General features: G+C 37.6%; 1 protein-coding gene across 1 annotated transcript; it reads right to left on the bottom strand.

Annotated features, from left to right (window-relative positions):
- Positions 1-1,568: 1,568 nt before the first annotated feature.
- On the bottom strand, positions 1,569-21,996 carry LOC130082237 (mucin-5AC). Its single transcript, XM_056247005.1, is given in 19 exon segments — positions 1,569-1,677; positions 1,768-2,089; positions 3,864-4,004; positions 9,331-9,459; positions 9,567-9,723; positions 9,803-10,042; positions 10,231-10,410; positions 10,515-10,625; positions 10,887-11,035; positions 11,038-11,133; positions 15,278-15,348; positions 16,249-16,366; positions 16,475-16,603; positions 16,687-16,903; positions 18,628-18,644; positions 20,752-20,842; positions 20,913-21,027; positions 21,117-21,360; positions 21,984-21,996. Coding segments are annotated over 19 exon segments (2,649 nt in total).

The raw sequence follows: 21,996 nt of genomic DNA, 5'->3' as shown, positions 1-21,996 counted from the left end.
TCATGCAAGTTGAAAATGTTGGAGAAGCTGTAGACATTGTTGTTGGAGTTGTAGGTATGCTTTTACCAGTATGGGAACTATGAACTGTTGGTGTTGTAACACTTAATGTTAATCTGCTTGTTGAAGAAATTGAAGGTTTGGTAAAAAGTATTGTGGAAGTTGCTGCTGTAGTTGTTGATATGCTTATGCTTGTGGTGGAAATATGGCTTGTTAATGTCATAGTTGGTGGTGTAGGCATGCTGTTTGAGAATATTTTTGAAGGTGTACTAGCAGAAATTGTTGTTGAGGAGTCTGTTAGTATGTTTGTAACTGTGGAGGAACTTTGGACTGCTGATGTTGTACTTGGTGGTAGATGTATGCTTGTTGATAACATTGTTGTAGCAGCTGAACTTAAGGACTGTGTTGTGCTGCTTCCACAGTTTTCATCACAACACAATGCTCTTATCTCATAGTTATAGCATTGCTGTGCAAGGCCTTGGTGTTTGTTCAAGCAAACTAGTCCATCTTTCGTATTGCATTTCACAACCTGGCCAAGCTGTGTAAGAGGAACTCCAGGATAACGTTTTGCACGGCATTGAACGTCCTTTAGTGCTGTGCAGATGCTAAGAGAGGTGTCAGTTATTCTTTCAATCGGTACTATTTCACCACCTTCAAAACCTATTGTTGGGCCACCAAAGTTCTTCCAATCTGTCCAATGACAATTACATCCAGGGCTAAGAGTAGGGATGCGTGTTTTCAATGTTGTGGGTGTTGGAGAAGTCATTGATGGAGTTGTAGATGTTTGTATTGCTGGAGTTGTAGACATGCTTGTAATACTGGAGAAATTCTTCACTGTAGATGTTTCATTCAGTGATGTAGTCATGCCAGTTGAAAACGTTGGTGGAGGTGTAGACATTGTTGGAGTTGAGGGTATGCTTTTACCAATAGTGGAACTGTGAACTGTTGATGTAGTAACAATTAGTGTGAATCTGCTTGTTGAAGACATTGAAGGTTTGGCAGAAATTATTGTGGAAGTTGCTGCTGTATTTGTTGATATGCTTATGCTTGTGGTGGAAATTTGGCTTTTTGATGTCGTAGTTAGTCGTGTAAGCATGCTGTTTGAATAAGTTGGTGAAGGTGAACCAGCAGATATTGTTGTTGATGAATCTGTTAGTATGCTTGTAACTGTGGAGGAACTTTGGACTGCTGATGTTGTACTTGGTGGTAGATATATGCTTGTTGGTGACATCTTTGTAGCAGCTGTACTTAAGGACTGTGTTGTGATGTTGCCACAGTTTTCATCACAACACAGTGCTCTAATCTCATAGTTATAGCATTGCTGTGCAAAACCTTGGTGTTTGTTCAAGCAAACTAGTCCATCTTTTGTATTGCATTTCACAACCTGGCCAAGCTGTGTAAGAGGAACTCCAGGATAACGTTTTGCACGGCATTGTATGTCCTTTAGTGCTGAGCAGATGCTAGGAGAGGTGTCAGTTATTCTTTCAATTGGTACTATTTCACCCCCTTCAAGACCTGCTGTTGGGCCATCAAAGTCGTTCCAATCTGACCAATGACAATTACATCCAGGGCTAAGAGTAGAGATGCTTGTTTTCAATGTTGTGGATGTTGGAGAAGTTGTTGATGGAGTTGTAGATGTTTGTGTTGTAGACATGCTTGTAATACTGGAGGAATTCTGGACTGAAGATGTTTCATTTAGTGAAGTAGTCATGCCATTTGACAACATTGGTGAAGGTGTAGATATGTTTGAATTTGTGGGTATGCTTTTACCCGTAGGGGAACTCTGGACTGTTGGTGTAGTAACTTTTGGTGTAAATCTGCTTGTTGAAGAAACTGAAGGCATGGCAGAAATCATTGTGGAAGTTGGTGCTGTAGTTGTTGATATGCTTATTCTTGTGAATGAAATATTGCTTGTTGATGTTATAGTTGGTGGTGTAGGCATGCTGTTTGAAAATGTTGGTGAAGGTGTACCAGCAGAATTTGTTGAATAATCCTTTGTGATGCTTGTAACAGCAGGGAAACCTGCTGATGTCATATTTGGTGGTAGATGTATGCTTGTTGTTGACATTGTTGTAGCAGCTGTACTTAAGGACTGTGTTGTGTTGTTGCCACAGTTTTCATCACAACAGAATGCTCTAATCTCATAGTCATAGCATTGCTGTGCAAGGCCTTGGTGTTTGTTCAAGCAAACTAGTCCATCTTTCATATTGCATTTCACAACCTGGCCAAGCTGTGAAAGAGGAACTCCAGGATAACGTTTTGCACGGCATTCTACTTCCTTTAGTGCTGAACATATCCTAGGAGAGGTAATAGTTATTCTTTCAATAGGTACGACTTCACCACCTCCAGGACCTGTTGTTGGGGTACCAAAGTCGTTCCAATCTGACCAATGGCAAATACATCCAGGGTTAGGAGTAAGAGTGGTTGTTTTCAATGTTGTGGATGTTGGAGAAGCTGTTGAGGCACTTGTAGTAAATGCTTTTGTTGACAGAGGTGTTGATTTGCTAGTAACAGTGTAGGATTTTTGAACTGTTGGTGGTATAGGCGTGCTAATTGACAAACTTGGTGAAGGTGTAGAAGTAGAAGTTGTTGTTTTTGGAGTTGTAGATATGCTTGTAGTAGTGGTGGATGTACTGAATGAAAATAAGGTCTTTGTTGGAAAAGTTTCCACAGTGTATTTGGCTGGAACAGTTGTCTCTGCAATAATATATTCAAAATTAAAATATTTAATGTAATAAGAACACTTTATTATACAAAGATGATTAAAACAATTACACTTTATGACACTTTAACAATCATTAAGCCGTTTGCTGCAATGAATTGCAAGCAGTGATGCAGCATCTGCTTTCTCAAGCCTCATGATTGGTGAATGACTCACAAACACCGTGGATGGTAAACTGTACGGTACATTTTAAGGAACCATTTGACCATTTTACTGTCAAAACGTAGGCTCACTTTTGGCCAGCATCACACGCATCACACACATGACCAGCGTCGGCCAATAGTGAGCCTACGTTCTGAGGTACAACCCAGAAGCGCTATGCTGTTACACTACGTGAACTCACTCAGAGGCCCACACAGAAGAAAATTAATAGTTATTCGTTTAAATCGCTTCTCATCGTATTCTCATCGCTTGATAAACTTATGTTTGAGCCACTGTAGTCACTTGGACTATTTTAACAATGTCTTTACTAACTTTATGGGCCGGCAAGTTTCAATTACATAGAAGCCTATGGAGGAGTGAGACAGCACTCAGATTTAATCAAAAATATCTTAATTTGTGTTTCGAAGATGAACAAAAGTATTACGGGGTTGGACATGAGGGTGAGTAATTACTGACAGAATTTTCATTTTTGGGTGAACTAACCCTTTAACTCAGGGAGACATAACTATAAAGACTAAACTTTTTGCACTTGAGAAGATAGTAGTATAATAGTTACCTGTTGTTTTACTGGAGAAGTCAAATATAGGAGTTGAACTATAGGTTGTTGTTGGATGAGATGTTTGACAAGTGTATGAATCTTTTTTAATTATTCCATGTTCTTCACAGACAGCTGTCATGCAGCTGCCAAGTCCATCTGTAGTATTGTATATTGTATCACCATATGGATATTTTTTCCCTTTGAATATGCAGGTGCAAGCTGCAAATTTGGGAATAAAGTCATTTACTTAACCAGTAAAGTGCCTAATTAAAGATAGAAGAAACCAGAGGTGTAAATATTTTTTTCTTACCTGTTGCATTGTATTTGCAGTTGATCTCCATGGAATCGCAATAGCTATAGAATAAACCATTTTAAAATTAAAACTATATTGTATGACAGTGGGCTGAAATTCTTGACATGAAATGAAAGCATACCATTTTTGACAGTTTTCTGTTGAAGGAACTCTCTCATGATTGCTGTAATGTTTCCCCTGTTTATCATAGCAGCCACATTGCTCACTTTTAACACATTTCATTGTATCCTCATCAAAGTAAGGATGTCCAGAGGGACATTTGGGGTAACAACCTTATAAAATAAGGAAAAATGTGCAAAAAAATACAAAACAGAGAATTAATTATGTTACCTCTATGTGACATAGATTGCTAGGCACGGGCACTGTAAGGCTGATCGGGCCCCAAATTATTTTTATATATTATAAATTATATATACTTTAAATTTAAATTTGCTGCATGAGAAGCCGCCCATAGCAGCAATTTTCTAAAATAAGACAACCTAGGCTAATATGCTTTATTTTTGTCACAGTGTCTGGTTTGTGTTTCCCTGGGGATCCACCAGAGGTCCTCTTCCACCACGGTGTCCTTCACTCAGACTACATTTCCCATCATCCTGTTTTGTCACTCATTGATTATTGCACACAGCTGTTTCCCATCACCTTGTTAGTATCTGTGTGTATATACCCTGTTTGTTTCTGTGATTGTCATCGACTCCTTGTTTAAAGGGTTAGTTCACCCAAAAATGAAAATTAAGTCATTAATTACTCACCCCCATGCTGTACCAACCCCGTAAGACCTTCGTTCATCTTCGGAACACAAATGAAGATATTTTTTATTAAATCTGAGAGGTGGATCACTGCTACATAGGCTGCCTAAGGGAATGAAACTTGACGTCCCAGAAAGTCATTAAAGAAAATGTTTAAATATTCCATGTGCCTACAGTGGCTCAACTATAAGTTTATCAAGCGACGAGAATACTTTTTGTGCGAAAAAACCCCATAAATAACGACTTTATTCGACTATTCCATTACTTCCTTGTGGGCCTGAGACGAGAGTTCAAGAGATTTCCACGACGCATGCGCGAGAACTGAGAAAAGTAGTCTCGTCGCTTGATAAACTTATAGTTGAGCCACTGTAGGCACATGGAATATTTAAACATTTTCTTTAATGACTTTCTGGGCCGTCATGTTTCATTCCCTTAGGCAGCCTATGTAGCAGTGATCCACCTCTCAGATTTAATCAAAAATATCTTCATTTGTGTTCCGAAGATGAACGAAGGTCTTACGGGGTTGGTACAGCATGGGGGTGAGTAATTAATGACTTAATTTTCATTTTTGGGTGAACTAACCCTTTAATGTCATTCGCACCGCAGAGTTCTTGTCATGTTTTGTTTCTTGTTTTTTGGACTGTTATATGGATTTTGACCCTTTGCCTGGCTGATTACGATTTTGGATTACCTCAATAAAACCACTGCACTTGGATCTAACCTTTAGTGTGCGCGTCGTGACAATTTTCTTACCATATTCTGTATGTGAAAAAAAGAGAGTATTTCTTGCTAGCACAGGACAATACTGACAATGAAAATATCTCAACAGGAAAATACTGACAATGAAAATTTCTCAAGCTTCTTTGGCCAAAAAATATTTAAGGGCAAGGGGGTGACATTTCTGGCAGAATACACAGTGTACACATAGACCGTTTGGTTGAACAATAGAATTAAGATGAAATTGACATTTTCATGTGCCCTTTCTAAAATCCATGTTTATGGTAAGCACACATGCTGAGTGCTTCGTGCACTTTCTAAAATTCATGTTTATGGTAAGGGCTACATGCTGCGGGCTTCGTACCCTTTCTATGTGGCTCAGACCCCGATTCCTCACCTTGGGTCCTACTCTAGCCATGTATTGTCGTTGCAAGATGCTAACGTTAGACGCTTCCCGCATGGGCTGAGGTGCGGTCGCAGATGGACGTCCAGCCCAAGGGATCTGGAGAGGTCATCGTCTCGATTGGCACATCAATTACCACGAATTGATGGCTGTATGTCTGACCCTAAAGTACTTCCTCCAAAAGTTAAGGGGCTACCATATCCTAGTGCGGGTGGACAACACTATGGTAGTTGCCTACATAAATCTGAACAGGATAGCGCAGCAGGTTCTGCTTTGGACTCAGGACATGTTCCTGTCCCTCAGGGCGATTTACACCCCTGGGCATTTCAATGTGGGAGCAGACTTTCTGTCAGGCTGTGACACACAGGGAATGGAAACGTCACCCTTAGGTAGTCAAACAGATTTGGGAATATTTTATGAAGTAGAAGTAGACCTTTTCGCTTCACAAGAAAACCTGCTTCCCCTCTACTTCTCTTTGAATTACCCAGCCCCCTTGGGCTGGATGCCATGGTCCATGCGTGGCCAAGACTGTGTCTTTATGAATTTCCATCTATTGGTCTGCTGCCGGGACTCCTGGCCAAGGTCCATCAACAAGGGTCCTGTCTCATATTGATGGCGCCTTGTTGGTCAACCAGGATTTGTGTCAACCAGGGCCCAGATTTAGCTGAGGCATTAGAGCAAAGATCCCCTCATGGGACTTGGCCATAGTCCTTGAGGGGCTAGTTGAGACCCCTTTTTGAACCACTAGAGACAGCGCTTGACAAGCTTATGACTCTAAAGATGGTTTATTTCATGGCCATTACTTAACTAAAGATAATTGGGGATTTGCAGGCCCTGTCAATTTCGCCATCCTGCTTAGACTCTGCCCCTAGACTGGTCAAAGCTATTTTGCACCCTCACCCTGACTATCTTCCTAAAGTGGCGTTATCGACCGTGCATCCAGTCGTGCACTACACCAGTACGAGAGAAACTTAACGGAAGCGGAAGCATAAAAGGAGGAGTGACGACAGTGGAGATTGAGAGCGGCCAGGCCTGGACTATTTTATTTAATGTTTTGTTTTATTGTGTGTGGCGGCAGTCGACCGTGAGGGACTGCCGTCTTTACTTTCGTGTTTATTTATTTATTATTAAAATTGTTGAATGATCGCCGGTTCTCGCCTCCTTCTTCCTAAAACATCTAACCTCGTTACACAATGATGTCATCATCAGCGGTTATTTATACCCCAGGGGTCGGCCGTGGGGCTGGCGTGATAGACTCGCTTTTTTTCTTATCAGTGCAAAAGAGACTCAAATAACTCAGTCGATTTTTATCATACATATAAGTGTTATATATTATTCAAAACTGTTAAATGTCTACTTTTATTTGTGTACACCCATAATAAAAACAAAATGTTGAGATTCTCGTAAAAAAAACAAAAACAAACATAATGCGCGTTCTGCCAGGGGAGGGGAAACACATCAATATTCATAATCATTCATGCCCTCTTTGCATACAGCTTTCTTACACAAAAAAAATCTTACAAATTTTTTATCAATATATTGTTTTATGTGATTGAGTGGGCAGGATGATTTTCACATAGTTTTAAAGCAAATAAAATAGGCTACGTGATTCCGTTTTCAAAAGTCTTGTGAACAAATAATCAGTATGGGTTTTATGGCCTTTTTTCAGTGACTTAATTGTTTTTGTTTTTCACACACCACACATGAACGTCATTTTCTCAAAACTACAAACTTTTACATACATGCTGCTCACATATTATTGTAGCAGACTTTGTGCTGAATACAGCGTAATCAGACTTTAGCCATGAAAATGTTACAAGTAACAGAAATAAGTATAAATGTCAGGACATGTCAGAACACCTCCAGGGCCCAGAAAACACCTCAGACCCCAGAGAGTAAAAGCAGTGTGTTTGCCACACATACTTCACAACTGGTCAAACAAAGATGTTTCCCCATAGCGCTGTCAGCGCAGCATCTCGTTCCCACTTTTTTAGGAAACAGGGACAGGGTTACAGTCAAGTAACCCATTATATTCTCACTTTTTTGTTTATTTAATCTCGTGTTTCATCATCATTCTGCGTCACCCAGCAAACACATTTACATTGTGGCAACGTCTGTGGCACGTTGCATTTCTGCTATGGCAACGTCGCTGTCTATGTGTTCGCAACATTGTAACAACGTAGAATTGTAAGACGCGACAGGGCTGTAGCAACGTTGTTGCGCAACATTCAGCAACTGAGAGACGACGTTCTGACATTTAATTTTTGGTTACACTTTATTTCGATAGTCCACTTTAAGACATTCTACTAACTATAAGTAATTTTTAACTACATGTCAACTAACTCTCATTAGAGTATTAGTAGGCTGTAGTAGACTGTTAGGTTATGGTTAGGTATTAGGGTTCAGGTTAGGAGAACAAGTTGACTTGTAGTTGCCAAGTTACTTATAGTCAGTAGAATGTCTGTTGGGGGACCAACACAATATAGTGTTAGCCGATATTAAGCAACCCGTCTAGTAATCCTCTAATGACAGTTAGTTGACATGTAGCTGCAAAGTTACCTATAGTTAGTAGAATGTCTAAAGTGGACTATCGAAATAAAGTGTTACCAATTTTTTTTTATTCTAGATATAGATATCCCCCATATAGCATTTTATGTTTTGAGGTTAATTTTTAGTTAGTCAGATGTTAGATTTATATTTTTATAATTATATTATGTTTATCCTTATTATTAATGGGGCTATCAGTAAATTAGCCTAATTATAATCAACACCTGCAACTGTACACTTTGAAGAGTAACAATGACAGAAGGTTAATTACGTTAATTCAACTTTATTAAAACTGCATATGGTAATCAAATTGCACTTGCAAAAGTCAGACATTTGAAAAAAAAACACTAAATAAATGAATATACACATTTCTTTTAAACATAATAAATAAAAAATAAAAAGCAAAGATCAGAACTTTTAATGAACAAAACCGGGTTCTGTACATGGCTGACAGGGGAGTGTAGTCGAAAGCCCGTTGATAAAGGTCAGTAACTGGAATGAGTCCAGGAAACATCAACAAATCCAGAGGAGCAAAGAAACGAATGAGACTAAATGCAGACAAATCAAATGAAAAACTAAACAGTTTGAGCGAGGCTACATTAGTCAAATTAGAAAATTAAGTGTAGGTTGTGTTTGAATAATTACGTATCTTATTTAGCTGAGGTAAATAAAACGCAATATTCACATATCCTTGTTAAATTTAAAAGGCTGATTTTCGCGCTTCAGGGCAGTGACGAGTAGGTTACATGTCGTCCAGTGGTCGTCCAGACACCCTACGCACAACCTTAAGCAATGGCCCTGAACGGTGATTAAATGTCAACATAGTGTCAATGCCGTAACAACCTTCACCACACAACGTAGTTACAGCAACCATGTTGTTTAAAAGTTGTTAGAAGGTTGGTTACATTGTGCCAACGTTCTGTGTTTGCTGGGTATCTCTCTTTATTGGATTTGCTACATGCAAACGTTATGAACAAAAATTAATTTGACTAATAGTGTTCTTTCTGTTTTTCCTTAAAATATTTATAGCTAGAACAATATCATTATTGTGAATTCTTTTGTCCTATATAATTATGTAGAGAATATCTGTTGTTCGTGACAATCCTAGTCCTACACAACAATATCCATCACTGTTGCTATTATCTGTCTGAACCCCAACATACCTTTTTGGATTTAAATATTTACCTTCAAGTGCTAGTATCTGGCTTGAGCACTGCCCAGTTGGATTTCTGCAGGTTTGCATACAGGGAGCTCCACAAGGTTTGTAATGCCACTCGCATTCATCCAAAGGGTTGTAATAATCACAGAACAATGCTGTAAGAAAAAAAAGAAAAGAAAAGGAAAATATTTTGTGCTGGTCTCTTATATGTAATTTGTTTTCAGTGAATCAAATTAAACTGAGAAAATGATCAGTGACTCACGGCATATTTTAGGGGTTCTCCACGCAATACAGGTTCCAGCCTCATTACAGGCTTGTGCATAGGCTGCTATAGCAGCACACAAACAGTCACGATCTCCACCGCTATCACAAGCACATGAGTCTCTCACACAAGCATTATAAAAATGACTGGGATCCACCTTAATGAGACAAATATACTTTGATTATCTATACAAAAACAAATGGGTTTTGTACAAGCTCACTATGCTGTTAACTTACTTGAGAATGACATGTTGTAAAAACTTGACTTGTAATGATACTACATTGTTTCTGAGCCCATGATTCCCTGTAAGGGTTACTTGAGCAGGGATTTCTAATTTCCATAGCAACAGGACAGCTAGAGGACTCTTTCCAATCATTTCCAAAGTCCAAGGGTTCAATTACCACCTCCTGACTTCTCAACATGAATTCGTTGTTTGCGTTCCCATCATAGTTCCCACAAAGACCACAAACAGTACCCTGTGATGGAACAAAATGCATATTAACTAACACATACTGTATATCAAAAACATCCAATAACTTTTCAAGACAGCTAAATCTAACAATAAACTGTAATCTCTGAGGCATATATATTTTTGTACTGTAGTCTATTATTCTGTAGGCAGTTATTCAGTTATTCAGTCATTGACTCTAAATTTATTTCTCACCTTAAAATTCGGACTGAGTTTGATGAAGATATTTGTCCTTTGGTCCCACATGACAATTAGACCATTGTTTGCCTCAATGACCATGTAAATTCCTCTTATCCAAATTTGATAAGGAATGTCCTCCCCCTCATCTCTATGAATAATCTGATAACCCGCATCTGTCAATTTAATCTCCTTGTTCTAAAAGAGTAAAATATGTTTATTTATCAGCCACATGTGATCTGTTCATAAATATATGTATTAACAAAACAGAAATATAACTGTAGAAATCCAAGGACTCTCACCCCAAGGAAGACTCTGACAGCCTTAGAGCAAGTGGTGCCAGTAGTTCCACATGGTATGTTTTCGGTGAGAACACTGAAAGTAGCACTGGCATTGGTACGACCACAATAATCCTGTATAAATCACACAAATTTGTCTCTGTATTTATATTAATACTGATTATCTTTTTTTTTCTTACAGTTAGTTTTATTAATAACATTTGGCAAATCCCTGGACTAAGCTTGGGGTCTGTCATTCAGTTTCAATAGTTGCACCAACAGTTCAATTGCAGATATATTTAGTATGATGGTTATTAATTATTATTTTATGAATTTTATTGTAAGCAAATGAAACCAAAGTGTATTGTGTTTTGTGTAGATTTATTGCGTACTTACTCTGATTAATGTGTATTCGCAGTCTCCATCAAAAGTGTATCTTTTCCCATCAAATGTAATGAAATGGCCATCTCCATAAACTGTGCAGGTTCCATGGCACAGGTTTGTGGTACATTGCCATCTCCTACCTTTACAGGTACTGCACATACAGATAAGTCTTGATGTAAGTATTCCTTAGTATTATACAAGTTGGTGATTTCATATGAATGTATATGATCCAACTTATCATTCTTTATTTTAAACTTTACTTTGCACGTAAAACGTCACCATGAAGGTCCACCCCTAAATCTAACCCTGGTTGGCATGAGCAGATTGTACAAATAGAAAACAGACAAGCTTGGAAAAAAAACTCATAAGATAAGAGCATATAAAAAATGTAATATATAAAAATGCATACAAGTGTGTTAGAGAATGAAAGGGTAAAATTAGTATCAACACTGCAAATTCCAAAGCAGTGTAACTGGTATGATATTTGCAAAATTGAGCTTCATGTTAGTTCAGGCAGGCCACCAATCCAGTTGGGAAACTCATCACAGCAGTTCCTTTAAATCCCCATTTATTCAGCCTCGCTCTATTGCTTATCGGTACTGTCATGATTCCTGTCTTGTGTTCCCCTTGTCTTGTGTGGACTTTTAAAACCCTCTGGGGTCGGCGGTATCGCCGGTGATACCAGCTCACTTTTTTTCTTATAAGTGCAAAAGAGACTCAAAATACTCTGCTGATTTTGATCTTACATATAAGTGTTATACATCTTTCGATCCTGTTAAGTGTCTATTTTTTTTTGTGTATACTCACAATAAAAACAAAGTGTTCTGCTTTTTGTCAAATAAAAAACAATAAACATGATGCGCGTTCTGCCTTCTCTCTGTCAGTGAAGTCCATTCTGAAACACTTCCGAAAACTCAACTGTAACTAAGTAAATACTTGTCACAGAGACACGAGAGATTTCTCTTTATGAAGCTGAAATTCTCTTCTTTTAAATGAAGTAATTTATATAAAAAACAAATTTTCTCATTTTATGTAATCTGTACGAAAAGAGAGAGATGATAGTCGTTCTCTCTCAGGTCATTAAAGTTAATTTGACCACGCCCACGGAGCGCGCGCTCTATTCAAACACAAATGCTCTGAGGCGATCCACGCCCACACATCAGCTGGATAACCCACCGAAAGAGACTCATATTTACTACGCTGTGAGGAATAATACTATCTTAATAATAATCCTGCAAAAAATTACCTCAGAAGTGCAGGTAGTTTCATTTTGAGGAGGAACGGATCCAGCTGAGGAATAGGTACATTCTTTATTTTCAAGTGCTTTGTTCTAATTGCGATATGAAATAGTGTCTGTAAACAAAAAGACTGTTTGAATATGAATCGCATTTTTGTGTGTGAATGAATGAACAGCTTTTACCTAACTATATTCCAATACTGAGATGAGTAAAAATCTACTGAAATATGTTGAAATAAAATATTTTTGTATAAGCAACGTATTAAACTGCAAATTAACATTTATATGCCCTAATCATAAAAACGATATGTTACATGAAAGACAAGATGTCGTTTTTACTGTAAAATACTGCCACATCAAATAAGCTTGTTTGCTAAGATGTTATTATAGTGTTTGTTCGATTTTAGGCTATTCAAACTAATTAATCCGCAACTGTGAAATATGCATGATAAAATGTATACTTTAGTTTATACAAAGAAAGATTACATTTGAAATATAGTAAAATTTTTAATTGTTGTTGTAATTGTAACCTTTTTATTAAAATAGCAAAAAATATATGTACATATAAATAAATCTTAGGTAAATCTTAAAAGCTCAATATAAGCCTCCTCTTTAAATTATTTGTATTGTGTTTTATTAGTGACACATTTGGGATATATTCCCAAACTTTCTGTAAATACAGTATGAGAATTAACTGCACAATTACTAGAAATGTTTACATTTGATATTATACAATTTGCAAGCACAATTTGAAAAATAAATAAATAATTGGAACTGTGAACCAATTTTGTATTATATAGGCCTATATATATATATATATATATATATATATATATATATATATTGTCATTGCATTCTTGTGGCTCAGTGACACACCTTGAATGAAAGGCTCATTAGTATGCAGCCCCATTATGCGCTCATTATGCGGGCCCATTGTCTTCTCAGGTGTGAATCACAGCAGGTCACATGCGCATATTGCCTTTCCAAACAAAAAGTGTCATTTTTAAATTTAAACCAATCTATTGTTTTATGTGAATAATTAGGCAGGATGATTTTCAGATCATTTTGAAGAAAAAACTCTAGGCGACAACATCCATTAGTCAAAAGTCTTGTGGACACATATTTAGTATGTGTTTTGTGGCCTTATTTCAGAAACTTTAAGTTTTAGTTTTTTCAATAACCACGCATAAACAATATTCTCTCAAAAATACAAACATGTACATACATGTTGCTCACATATTATGGTAGCCCTGTTTGTGCTTAATAGAGTGTAATTACACCTTTGCCAGTAATTTGTTTATAAGCAGCTGAAAAAAGCACAAATGTCAGAGTATGTCAAAGCATCTCAAGGACCCCAAAAACACCTTAGACCCCAGAGGGTTAATGTTATTTCCTGTTCTGTGCAATGTTTTGTAGTCCTTTGTAGTTTTTCTTGTTGATTAGTTCATGATTGTTCCCAGGTGTGTCTTGTTCGCCAATCTCCCCTTGAGTGTATATATACCCAAGTGTTTCTCATGTTCTTTGTCTGGTGTTCTTTGTCTATGGATGTTATGTGTGCACTTGTTGTCAGTTTTGCTTGCCCGCCTTGCCTGTGTCTGCATTTATCAGTTTTGCCTGGATTTAATTTTATTATGTTTGTTTGAATAAATGCTTGCTGCATCTGGATCCCACTCTCATTCCTCTGAAACGGTCACCGTTACAGGTACGCTGCATCTAACTTCCGGGCTTGGTGGCCTAGAGCGCCAGGTCTGTAGTGCCGCGCAACTCGGTCACCGAGTCAGGGAAGAGACCCTGACCCTGGTCTAAGTCTCTCAGCAGATCGGATTTGTATGCTTGGAGTACTGCCATAACGCCAACAACTGCCTCGAAATGTTACAAAATTTCAATGGTTTGCTGCTAGAGGTGATCTCTGTGAACCCATAAACCAGTGTCTACATATGATTTTTTACCTGATCTCGGATCAATTTAATAAGTTTGTTGTTGTTTGTTGTAATGATGTTGACATTTAATGATGCATATGCATACCGGTAATATAAAAGAAGAGTTGTAGTTAAACGTATCTTATTGTTCTGATTAACCAAGCTTTCCGTAAAACAAACAAAACAAACCCTACAATTAAAAAAAATAACACATTATAAAGACACTTCATATTTAATAGTATCATGATTTGTTAATTGCATGTAATAGGACTTCGGAAAAAAAATTGCAGTTGGTTTGTAAAAGGTGTTTTTATGCATGTTTGGGCTAGGTTTTCACTGTATTAATGATGTTCTGGCCTGCAGGGGACACCAGCATGTGGCATTTTGAGAGCTCCGAAACAGTAACAGGGATCGGTAAGCCCCATCCCCCTTAGTTACTGTTGCGAACTCGGACAAACAAATGGAGTTGTTAACTGTCATTCAATGACAGCTGTCAGTGTGAAAAATGTTTTTGATAAATTTTGGACACAGAAGGACCACCTCTCGTCGAGGAGCAATCATGTGGGACTTAAATATGCCATAAAGGGAAATATAAAAGATTCTAAAATAAATATGGTGGGTAACATGATTCATTTGGAAGCGAGGGTTTACAGATCACAATGCAAGCGGGAGAAGCCTCATGTTATGGTCGTCATGATAACAGATGACAACATCCAGGATCAACACTGTTCATATACCGCAGGGTAAGATTAAATTAATGTACATTTAATCAGTTTAATATGAAGAAGCACTGAATTGTAGACCAGTCTGTACATGACGTGAGAACAGTTAGATATTTAGGTTTGTACGTTAGCATGAACTCACTAACTTTAATTGTAACTTAGGAGAATATGACAACCAGAAAATGAACGTATTCGTCTTCACTTGGGATTGGGGTTGAATCCTTAGGGAACCAGGTTACTGCGCCCACATCGAAAGCAGACATTTTGCTCTGTCTTGTATGGGTTTAGGAAATGGAATAAAATAAATTCCATTGCCAATCATCTCAGGATACCTGGAATCAGTGTTACAAGTGTAACGGAGGCCAGCTAGTTGTTGCTGTGCGAGTAAACCTCACTCCTCTGATCTCAAGAGGCGCTCTAGCGACTGACGCTAGAGGCTGCAGTCTTTAGCCTCCTACATTGGTTATATTGGTGCCGTGACCCAGGTGGGAGTGAGGTTTGGGGGGGGAGTGTAATGGAGGGTACAGTCTTTATCCTCCTCGTTAGAGCGCTGGAGACCCGGGTTCAAGGCCCGTGCAGAGCGGGGCGAGTAGGACCTGGGTGAGGGGTTACACAAGTACCCCAGGCACATCGTTTTACCATTTTTGTAGCATAAACATCATCAAACCGATAAGAGCTTCGGATCTTCCAATGATTCTCTATGGCACTGAAACCTAAAAATTTTCGAGTTCCGGTCCCCGTGCAACTGATACTCAACTGCCATTGGCTCATCTGCGTTCGAGGGGAGGGGCTTACCGATAGGTCAATTGGTTTAAATTATTCAAAGTTTCAAAAAACTTAGTTTCTCCCATTCCTATTGTGATTTAAAGTGTTTATATGTCTGTTTTATGAATAAAATAGCCACATATTTTACTACTAGTATGATGACTAAGATTTTGAGCTTAAATCAATTTGATCGAAGTATTGCGCTTACATGAGGTAAAATTTTATTTCAAAATTGCCTAAATCTCGTTATAATCACATTATAAGGGTGCATGTAAAAGTAGTCAATGATTTTGTTATCACCGTTAACATAGCTAACATTAGCAGAAGCTCAATGCTTACCTATCAAGACAAAATTAGCCAAATCAGCATTTTGTTTTAAAGTCTTTCTGGGCTTTAAGCTGTTTCCATCTCTCAAACACATGTATTTATCCGCATTTTAATATTCCTCTGGTCATTGAGCTTTTATGTTGGATGCTGAGTTTTTTTAAGGTCGGATAGAATCTATGATCTCTGAACCAGTTCGTTTCCTGCCATCCATCGCTGTAATACACTGTCTTTTACACCAACTGGCAACCAGGTTTGTCGGAATACTATTGGGTAAATTGGCAGTGGGCGGGATCACACAGACCAAAACAAAAAGAAACATTCCGATCCGGAACGGATTCAAAAGTAGGATACAAAAAACTGAAGGTAGTGAAGATGTGCAATATATACATAAAATATATATTCACCATTCTTTACAGTTACTTCTGTAAGTTTGTCCAGGTTTGTATATTATTCCATTGTGGATGCAGGGACACTGATTCTTGGCAATACAGCCTCTACCAGTGAGGTCATCAAACAGGTATCCTATAACAAAACATATCATGCTGCCATTTGCCTAATGTGGAAATAATTTTGCATTTGCATGAAAAAATTGTAAAAGCTGACAACTGTACATTTAAAATCAGATTATACCTGCAGGACAGAAACACCCATCGATACAGTGGTCCTTACAAATATGACCTCTGTCAGGGTTTGAACAAGTGTTACTACAAGGGTTTCCACATTCTTGGTGCACCATATTGTGGTATGGACATGATTTACCTGAAGAGATATATAATGTTATTGCCATTCACACTTCAACTTAAAACAGAGTTGGAACAGACTGCTGAAAAGTTTTAACTTACCACAGAACTGCTGAGTCCTCCACGAGTCAGGCGTTCCACCTGCCTGTTTACATTGGCGAGAGTATTCCGAGATGGTTCTGCAAAAACAAAAGGATCTGGTCCTGTTGGTGCAGTAGCACATGTCCAATTCACAGGCTTTGATGAATAAGTCGAGGGGTACGAGGTCCTTACAGCTATTGAAAGATGGGCCTGAGAGCAGCTGCTCACATACTGATGTCTAAAAGCATGAAGCAAGATATCTTGAAATACATAATGAGCAACATAAACACCTGGGCTAAGCATTTGGTAAAGACAGGGTATCAGAAATAGTGGTGCTCAACTTCATAGAGATCAATTGTGCTTATCTACAACACAATTTCATGCTTTCAATGAACATTTTTAGATGTTATTACATACTTCTTGTTTCAGATGGTTCAGAAAACATTCAAAAGTAACACTCCCAGAATGTTTGCAAAATGTTCAAATAAAACATTCCCTTATTGTCTCTAACGTTCACATAACCAAGAAAAAATATTTTTAAACATTGGATAAGATGGATGAATAAGAGAATGGGAGGCTCATTGGTAAACATGCAAAATCATCTTGTTTATGTTTTAATAAGTTTCTCAAACAAAACTCTGTCTTGAATATCTCTAATTGTTTATAACGCGCTTCACATTAGCAATATAACTGAATTTCAAGTTGAGATACAGCACTCGTTTTGGGTCACTATCGTTCCGTTTGCAATGTATGTAAGCTTGTGTCTGCCACAGAATAATAAATAAAAATGGTAAGCGCAACTTTTTATCTCATAATTCTGACTTATTTCTTAGAATTGTGAGATATAAACTTGCAATTGTGAATTATAAAGTCAGAATTGCAAGATATAAATTCAGAATTGTGAGATAAACTTGCAATTGCGAGTTATAAAGCCACTAGTGTGAGATATAAACTCGCAATTGTGAATTATAAAGTCAGAATTGAGGTATAAATGTAACAGATGTAAGCCAGTAAGAGCTGTGTGTGTAAACCAATCCCCTGGCCTCAGAACGGGTCAAGTAGGACTGGTACATTTAGTGCCGTGACCCGGATGGGAGTGAGGATTAGGGGGGTGAGTGTAACAGACGTAGGCCAGTGCATGTAAAGCTCACTCCCCTGGCCTCAAGAGGCAATCTAGTGGCTGTGTCATCCTTGTTGGCGTCCCCACCTCTCACTCTAGAGACCCCGGTTCGAATCCTGCTCAGAGCGGGTCAAGTAGGACCAGTTACATTAACTCGTATTTTTTAAAGTATTTTTTCCCTCAGAATTGAACTCGCAATTCCCCATTTATATCTCACAATTCTGACTTTATAACTCACAATTGTGACTTTTTACCATGCATTATTGACTTTATAACTCACCATACTGGCGTGATGACTCCGATCTTCAACCAGATGGAACTAGATAATTATCCAATCTGACTTCTGACCTGTAATGCTGCCTAAATCATAATCATACACTGTTCGTTCGTTCGCCAGAGGAGAACTGCAACCCCCCCCCCAACAATATTATTGATCTGCCTGCATTGACACTATGACACCATAGACAATGACATCACTGTTTTCTCCAGAGAGGCTATATACAGCTGAAACTATCTTTGTTGCATTATTTTCTTGTTATCACTGTAAAGCTGCATTGACACAATCTGTATTATAAAAAGCACTATATAAATAAAGGTGACTTGACTTGACAATTGCGAGTTTATATCACGCAATTCTGAGAAAGAAGTCAGAATTGTGAACTGTAAACTAGCAATTGAGAGAAAAAAGTCAGATGAAAAGATAAAAAGTCTCAATTACCTTTTAGATTTTTTATTCAGTGGCGGAAACAAGCATCCATAGCAATGCCATAAGTTCTAAACAACAGCAAAAATCGAAATTCTGTTCTGTGTGGCTTGGTCTGGAAATTATCTGAGCCACTAACCAGATTTGTAGGAAAAACTTAAAGAAAAAACATTAATGTCACATTCAAATGCTGTGGACAGTGTAACGGCCAAAGTTTAAATATAATAAAATTGCATCTAGCTTTGCTTGAAATTGTTAACAATTATAACCAGAATAAAATGTTTTTTTTTTTTTTCTTATCTGGTGCTATAGGGTCACACTGCAGTGTGCCATGTTTCATTACTTTCCTATATATGGCTAATAAAGCTGCCATTGGGGAAGAAAAAATGGCAAGAACAAAGACAATAACAAAACAAAAATAAAGTAACAAAAAAACATTACGTTTTCTAAAAGTGAAGACACACACACAAAGAACTTACCATTTTTTTGCATGCCTTTGTTGAACTGATCTGTTCCATACAACTCTCTGTTGAACTATCCATCTTTACGAAGTGTCCATAGTCATTTACAGATCTGTCTGAGTTTCATATAATTATGCATATAAAACATATTTTAGGCTTGTTGTTTTGTATAAAACTCATAGTTAAGTATCAGGTTATGCAACTATTTTGTAATGAATATATATATATATATATACACACATACACACACACACACAGTTGTAATCAAAATTATTCAACCCCCATTGCAAAATTTAGGTTTACTGGCAAAATGTACAGACTTTCAGCTGTTTGCAATGAACAAAAACAACAAATGTTTTTTTCCCCAAATTGAACTGAAAATTATATTTTTAATGACTTCTGCAGTTTCAAAATTATTTAACTCCCTAAATAGAATCACTCACAATAGCACAAATAAAAATCTGCAAAACAGGTGTTGTCTCAAGCACACATGATGCAACTAATCAAGGGCTTAATTAGTTGCACCAGGTGTCCTTGAGCTAGAGCACATGAAATATCTGAACTGGCTAGGTTTGTTGAGTGTCACGTTTGACTGCATGTTAGAAAAAAGTCAAAAGAATGGCCCAAAAAGCTAAGAGAAGATATTATCGCCCTTCACAAAAAGGGACAGGATACAAAATGATAGCGAAGGCACTAGATGTTTCTATGAACACCGATGGAAACAAAGTTTGCAAGTTCAAAGTTAAAGGAACAGTAGTTACGAAAAATCTAAAACTGCACATTTTAGAGTGGCCTTTTATTGTGGCCAGCCTAAGGCACACCTGTGCAATAATCACACTGTCTAATCAGCATCTTGATATGCCACACCTGTGAGTTGGATGGATTATCTCGGCAAAGGAGAAGTGCTCACTAACACAAATTTAGACAGATTTGTGAACAATATTAGAGAGAAATATGCCTCTTTGAGTTCAGCTCATGAAAAATGGGGGCAAAAACAAAAGTGTTGCGTTTATAATTTTGTTCAGTGTAAATATGCCACCGAAGTTTTGGGATTCTGTTCTGTGGAGCGATGAAACAAAACTGCAGATTGTTGGCCATATGGATCAGTTGTATGTCTGGAGGAAGAAGAATGAAACATATGCTGAAAAGAACACTCTGTCTACAGTTAAGCATGGTGGTGGCTAATACTAGGAGAAAACATCATGCCATCAGTGTGGAGGCTGAAGCATGGGAATCATTGAACCTTCCAACAGGGCAATGATCCCAAGCATACCTCAAATTCCACCAAGGCTTGATTGCAGAAGAAGTCCTGGAAGATTCTACAGTGGCCATCACAGTCACCTGACTTGAACCCCATAGAAAATCTCTGGTGGGATTTTAAGAAGGCGGTTGCACTGTACGCAAACCCATTATTACTGAACTGGAGGCCATTGCTCATGAGGAATGGGCTAAGATTCCTCAGAAACGCTGCCAGAAGCTGGTGTCTGGTTATACGTCTTGTTTGCAGCTGGTCATAACAGCAAAAGAGTGTTCTTCTAAGTACTAAAGATGCTTGCCATGAAGGGGATGAATAATTTTGAGACTGCAGAAGTCCTTAAAGTTGCATTTTCAGTTGAATTTGAGGAAACCATTTAAAACAGTTCTTGATTAGCTTTTTCAATTACTTTTGTTTGATTTGTTCTTTGCAAACAACTGAAAGTTTTGAGTATAACTATACAGTATATGTATATGTATATGTATATGTATATATATATATATATATATAAAGTAAGTAAATAAGTATGTATGTATTCATTAGTTACCATATTTTATGAACTCATTGTGTATCTGGATGCCATTGAAGTCTCCACACAAACCGCAGGTCTTATTTTGGTACATCATGTCCAGTTCAACCTGAAAATAAGCAATTACAGCTTCTTTCTTGCTAAACATCTGGAATTTTGCATATTGATGTTCTACTCACTGTGAAAGAGTCATCCTCATTCCATTTGGCCACTAGTCCGAGCTTAGCAGTGACTTTGATGTAAAAGGAACTCTTATCAATAAGAACACCAGAGTGGCGAAAGGGTAGAGTCACCCTAACACAAAACATACATTGATCACATTGAATCACAGCCTTTCAAAAAAGTTGCTGTAACTTTCACCCTCATAAATAACTTTTACTTACAGTGATCCATCTATCCTGACAGAGTTTTTGGTGAGCTCCACCACGGTGCTGTTCAACTTCATTGTGATGTTAGTGATAGTTGGTTGGTCATTTATCACTTTCCGTCTCATCTGAATGTTGAAATCCTCATAGGTGCTCCCACACATTGCACACATGATATAATTACAAGTGGATGGTAGGTGGAAAATGTCTCCATCAAATTTCTTGAAGTGGTAGTTACCCCATGTGCTACAGACTTGTTTGTCTAAGAGGTGGGATGACACATTTGTTTTAGATGTGTTTAGCAGTTACATTGAATAACCATTCCTGTGTTAATATGTTTATGTATATTAGGGTTGGGAATCTTTTGGAATCTCACAATTCAATTTTAATTTTTTAACTTGTTTTTGATTTTGTTATTATTATTATTGTCCTTGAACCCCCCTTCCAAGAAATCCTGCAGCAATTGATTGGTATTGAATACAACTCATAGGTGTAATTAAACTGTAATTGACATTTTGTTGAATTATTACTTTTCAACCTAATGTTATTGTTTAACTTCATCCAATCAATTTATAGGCTAATATCTAAATATTTTATATTGAACTATTTTGTTTATAATAAATGACATGTCCTGCCTATATTGGGTATGATAATACTACTTTATATTGTTTACATTTGTTCCCCTGGTACAGTTTGGCTATATGTCTGTTTTTTATAATGCTTATTTAAGTGACTTTTGCTTTTTTGTGATATCAACCAAACTGGAGCTTTAATGAAGAGAGGAAGAAGTTCTGAACAGAGTAGATGGAGTGCAGCAGTATGCAAAACTGAACAGCAGCTACTGTTAGTAGAGTTATTTAATAAAGTAGTTTAAATTAAACTCACCTTGTAACCACAT

This window comes from Rhinichthys klamathensis, unplaced genomic scaffold, assembly GCF_029890125.1.
Source record: "Rhinichthys klamathensis goyatoka isolate OS25496 unplaced genomic scaffold, OSU_Roscu_1.1 h1tg000042l_1, whole genome shotgun sequence".
Taxonomy (NCBI): domain Eukaryota; kingdom Metazoa; phylum Chordata; class Actinopteri; order Cypriniformes; family Leuciscidae; genus Rhinichthys; species Rhinichthys klamathensis.
This window is presented reverse-complemented; position numbering and strand designations above follow the sequence as displayed.